Here is a 5,691-nt window from a genome sequence, read left to right as displayed (position 1 = left end):
TTCACAATTTTATTATGAAACAACAATATCTTTACTGCATATTTATATAAAGGAAATATATTTTTTTAAATCTGCAGTTTCAGATTTTAATAATTTATAAAGTACGACCCACCCTTGCTTTTATGTACAAATCAACAATTTTACCCTTTCAAAAATACCAATCTTGGTAAAAAAAGTAATTAAAAATAAGGTGATTTCCTTTAGCTTATAAAATTTATTATTCACATAGCGCCACAATAAAAAAAATCGAAAATTTTGAAAGTTTAATTTACCCTACTGTGTAATTAACTATAACTTTTATCACTTAGAAATTTAAATCTGTTATAGCTGTTGCGGTTCCAGTAATATTGAGTAGTGCATGTGTGAATATACCTAACCCGCATGTGTCAACATCACATGTTTCTCAAGCAAATAATGATAAATTGCAAATAAATATGGTGAAAATGTCAAGTTCAAAAGATCAAAATAATTTGCTAATATTTGAAGCGATTAGTTCTAATGATAACCCAAATAGTCAGGTTGATGATTTATATAACAATAAAGAAAATAAATAAAGACTTTCCAGAATGGGCTAATCAAATTTATGATGATAGTGATGAGAATGTTGACTTCACTGAAGAATATAATGAAAGTGAGACTTTAAAAAAGAAGTTAGTTTCTCGGGCAGTAAAATTTATTTCCTAGACACCATGTAGCGATTTGCTTGGTTTTATAAACAAGCTACATCCTGATTTGCCAAAAGATGCGAGACCTTTGCTCAGTACTCGAAGAAGTGTTAACATTCGAAATATTGCTGGTAGGGAATTTTAGCCTGCCTTAGTGGTTGTCTATTTCTACCGAAAGGTATCCTCTCAATAATGATATAAATCAATTAAATTTGCAAATTAATATAGATAATGTTCTAATTTTCAAAAGCATAATAAATAGTTTGTGGCCTATACTTCGCTTGGTTAAAAACACTGGATGGTGTCCGTTTCCGATTGCCGTATATTTTATTAAAAGCAAACCAAGCACGACGATTATATGGAAGATTTAGTTTCGGAAATGACTGCTAGAGAAGACAGGGTTTAAAAAAAATGACAAATGTTACTCTATCAAATTAAAAGCAGTTATTTGTGATGCACCGGCACGAGCTTTTATAAAGTGCGTTAAACTTCACAACGGTTATAATTCCTGTGAAAGGTGTGTACAAACTGGAGAATGGCTTGGGAAAGTTGTTATGCCTAATCTATTTGCTATTTTGTGAACTGAAAGTGATTTTCGAAATAAAAAACACCCTGCTCATCATGGTACCTCGTTCAGGTTCCATGAATAGCAGGGTCATTCAGTATCATTATAGGCTTGGTTAGTGGATTTGCTCTAGGTTATATATATTTGGTCTGTTTAGGTGTCCCATCCAGCACACATACGTTCGGCTGACGTCGGACCAACGTCGGAGGCATTGGCCAATTTTATGAACGAAGCGCTGACGTTGAACTAACTTCGGGCCAACGTCGAAATACGACGATTTTTAAATGCGTACAGTGTCATACCCAGGGCCGCCGTGAGGGGGGGTCTACTGGGTTGTTTTGTCCCGGGCGCCAGGTCGACAGGGGCGCGCAAAGCCGAATATAAATAATTTTTTTTTTCATGTTTATTTAAAAAAAAGATGAAGTACTGGGAAGCAGAGTGGAAAATAAGAAATCAAAAGCATATCAAAAACATATAATAGACGGTCAATTGCTTTTTTTGGCTGGTCAATTTTTTTTAGTTTAAATTTTCAACTTTATAATGAAGTGCTTCATAATTGGACTTTTTAAATAAAAAAAGTAATTAATGCTTTAAAACTAAGAAATTAGCATTATTTTCAATTTAAAAGTAATGCTAATTTCTTAGTTTTAAAGCATTAATTACTTTTTTTATTTTATTTAAAACTAATGTTTTGAAAGTTTCAAAACATTAGTTTTAAATAAAGCGATTCTTTTTATATAGCGGAAACTCGCAAATAAAGTGAATACTAATGATTAATTTAACAACCCGCTGAAGTAAATGTTTAAAATAACTTTAGTGCACGGAGATTTTTATTCAATTAAAAACGGAGATTTTTTACTTTATTAAAAAAAGAGATTAGATTAAATTCAAGTAGTTTGATATTGATATAAAATATTAAAACAATTTTATTAAATTTATTTCTCTAATTTTTAAAATCTCTCAAATTTGAAACAATTTTGAAACACGTGATATCGATGTGATAGTCTGATAGACCCAATCAAGAAGAAATTCGAATAGTTCTTTGCTTATGAGCGGATGCTGTTTCATAAAAAATTAAAACATGTCTGGTTTTAAAAAGAAAGATTCTGGTTGTCAAGTAAGAAAGAATGCTGCTCAAAGAACTGCGAATGAGGAAAAGAACAAACGCACTCTTCAAGACTGTGGTATTACAGTTACAAAAATAGGAGAAGATGAAAGTCCTACTGCTTCAAACTCTTTCCTGCCAAGTTAATCGATTCAAGTAGTAAATAGTTTTCCCCGTGAAAGAAATTTTTCCCATTTGATTAATTCAATGTTATATAAATTTTTAACTTATTTTTATAGGTTGGAACTGAAAACGATGTCACTGACATTTCTGAAAGCTCGGGAGAGCCCCTATCAAAAATTGGAATGGTAGCTGTGAATGAAGAGAATATTTTGGTAAGTTCTACCTCTTTAAAAGAAATGATGTTAATAAACTTTAAAGCTAATAAAATAAGATTTTTTAAAATTTATTCTCAGGTGTTGCCAACAGAAGAACCCATCGCTACCATTCCTTCCAATGATCCTGCTTTGTGGACAGCACATCTTTCCAAAGTGGAAAGAGATTCTGTGCTTCTACAGGGGCTTCCTCGAAATCCTTCAGCTTTCCCGAAAGATTCTAATAAGAAGAAGGTTCCTGAATCAATTTTCTACGAAACTTCTCTCAACGCGGAGAAGACATGCCGAGATTGGCTGGTCTGGAGTGTATTTAAGAAATCATTCATTTGCTTTCCGTGTTCTCTGTTTGGAAGCAAACAATCTTTTGGGATCGGACACCAGTCGCACCTTCTAAGATGGAATGATGGAATAAGCTGCAACTGGCACAAGCTACCTGAGAAAGTCAAAAGTCACCAGAATAACGCCCAGCATCGAAACTTTTACATAGAATGGAAAACGGCGCTAGAAAGCTTAGAAGATCAAAGCGGAATAGATGCAGCTCTTGAAAACTCGATAAGAAATGAAGCAGCCAGGTGGCGTGAAATTCTACGATGCATCTTAGATGTTACTCTTTTTTTAGCGTCACGAAACCTTAGTTTCAGAGGTAAATCTATTTACAATTATTCTATTGTGATACCGACTATCTTTAAATCTATTTAGCTTATATTTATAAGATTAACTAGATATTTTGGAAATCATTAAATAAAACAAATCCTTCTTTATTCTTTTAAATAAATATGTTATAATATTCATAAATCATAATATAAAATCATCATAGAATCATCATAAAATAAAACAAATGCTTCTTTATTGTTTTAAATAAATCTGTCTTATTATTATAATTTTTAGGTTCATCAAAAATGATTAGATAAGACGACAATGGCAACTTTCTAGCTACCCTAGAGCTCTTGGCCAAGCACAACAAGACTCTCCAACTACACTTAGAAGAAGTTTCCCGCTGCCAACAAGAAGGTAACAAAATAAATGCCCATTACTTGGGCTGGAGCACTCAAAATGAATTCATCAAAGAGTGCGGAGGAATTGTTCACGGTGCCATCATTAACGAAGCTCATATGGCCATCTACTATTCCATTCTTGTGGACGGGACTCCAGACGTCTCTCACACCGAGCAAATCACCTTTGTTCTCCGCTTTGTATACTTTGGTACTGACAAAACATGGACCGTGAAGGAGCGCTTTCTGAGGGTCAAGAATCTTGAAAAAAAAAATAGGTGCTGACATTGCCAAGCTTATTATGGACGTCTTAGAACAATATGGAATCGATCTAATAAACTGCAGAGGTCAAGGATATGACAATGGAGCGAACATGTCCGGTATATACAAAGGAGTACAGGCGATTATACTGCAATAAAATCCTCAAGCTCTCTAAATGCCAAGCAGCGCTCATAATCTCAACCTTGCTGGTGTTTATTCGGCTGAATCTTCGGTTGAAGTCAAGAACTACTTTGGCCGAGTCCAGTCACTTTACAATCTTTTCAGTGGAAGCCCTAGTCGGTGGAAAGTCTTGATTGAAACCACTGGTTTGTCCCTTCATCAAACGTCGCAAACCAGATGGAGTGCGCGAATCGAGGCCGTGAAGCCGTTAGTCAAGCGATCCAGGGAAATCCTCGAATCTTTGAAAAAGCTCCGCGATTTTGATCTAACAGCTGATCAATTGAATAAAGTAAAATCTCTGGAGAAGTGGGTTCATTCATTCGAGTTCATCGTAATGAAAACCTTTTGGTATAAAACTCTTCAATCAATCAACTACGTGAGCCTTGCACTCCAATCAGAAAATATCTCCTTGGACGACGAGATGAAACTCATTAAGACTCTTATTGAAGATCTAAATCGACTAAGATCATCTTGGACCAGCATCCTTAATGAGGCACGTTTGATAGCATCTGGTCTTGCTTCTTTTGGTTTCCAATCAGAATTTGTGAAGAAGAGGACGAAAAAAAGGAAGACCTTTCACGAAGTGGTGAGGAACATCGCTCATTTCCATGAAGACGAAGCAAAAGAGTTTGAGGTGAGCGTATTCAATACCACTCTTGTTACTCTTATTCAGCAGGTCAGCAATAGATTCCAAGCTGCTGAGAAGACGACGAATATGTTTTCGTTCTTGTGGTCATTGAAATCTCTTGTTATGTCAAATGAAGAAGAATCAGAAGAAAGTGTTGAAGCACCTATCCAATTGGAGGAGAAATGCAAGGTCTTGGCACAAATCTACGCGACCGATGTTGAGGAAGAGAAACTTATTGAAGAGGTCCGCCACCTCGATGCTCTGAAGCGATCCAATCTTTTTGGTCCAAAAGAATCTCTCACTTCCATGAAGTTATTGAATGGAATATACCAGAAAGGTCTTCAGCCGCTCTTCGAATCAGTCTGCATTTTGCTGCGCATCTTCAACACCATCCCTGTTTCTGTTGCGGAAAGCGAGAGATCTTTTAGTAAGCTTGCTCTAGTTAAGACAGCTTTAAGGTCTACAATGAGCCAAGAACGACTCACGAATCTTCTGGTTATTTCCATTGAGCATGATCTTGCCAAAAAGTTGTGCTACAATGAAGTGATTTCCAAATTCGCCATGAGTAAAGCTCGAAAGATCAATCTCCTCTGAAGTTGAAACAACAATAGCTGTTGTATTCTAGACAAATTTTTGCTCTTAACATCCAACAGTGTTTAATAATTGTCTTTGGTCTCTTTCTACCATGTTCTAGTGTCGACTTTATCATTTTACGTATGAGTGTATAACCAAGTCAAAAGACCATTGCAATTATCTTGAAAGAAACTGTTCAAATGTTCATTAATTAAAATTAAAAAATTCTATATTCTTTTATCATTTTTGATTTGTTATCAAATGGCTTATAATATGTATTGAATTATGGATCATTAGATCAGCTTTTACTTTCAGTAGGGCGCTTGGGAAATTTTGACCCTGGGCACCGCAAAGGCTCACGGCGGGCCTGGTCATACCAGATTAAGC

At 35.3% G+C, this 5,691-nt stretch overlaps 2 protein-coding genes across 2 annotated transcripts; both read left to right on the top strand.

Annotated features, from left to right (window-relative positions):
- The first annotated feature begins 2,311 nt into the window (after nucleotides 1-2,311).
- On the top strand, nucleotides 2,312-3,369 carry LOC136080126 (zinc finger MYM-type protein 5-like). The gene is made up of 3 exons (XM_065796736.1): nucleotides 2,312-2,422; nucleotides 2,575-2,670; nucleotides 2,752-3,369. Exons 1-3 carry the CDS (start codon nucleotides 2,312-2,314, stop codon nucleotides 3,367-3,369), a joined length of 825 nt encoding a protein of 274 aa, XP_065652808.1.
- Nucleotides 3,370-4,098: 729 nt separating this feature from the next.
- Nucleotides 4,099-5,325, top strand: LOC136080125 (uncharacterized). The gene has a single exon (XM_065796735.1). The coding sequence runs from the start codon at nucleotides 4,099-4,101 to the stop codon at nucleotides 5,323-5,325; it is 1,227 nt and encodes a 408-aa protein (XP_065652807.1).
- Nucleotides 5,326-5,691: the final 366 nt, after the last annotated feature.

Source organism: Hydra vulgaris, chromosome 05, assembly GCF_038396675.1.
Source record: "Hydra vulgaris chromosome 05, alternate assembly HydraT2T_AEP".
NCBI lineage: Eukaryota > Metazoa > Cnidaria > Hydrozoa > Anthoathecata > Hydridae > Hydra > Hydra vulgaris.
Note: the sequence above shows the minus strand (reverse complement) of the source record. Positions and strands in the feature narration are given on the sequence as shown.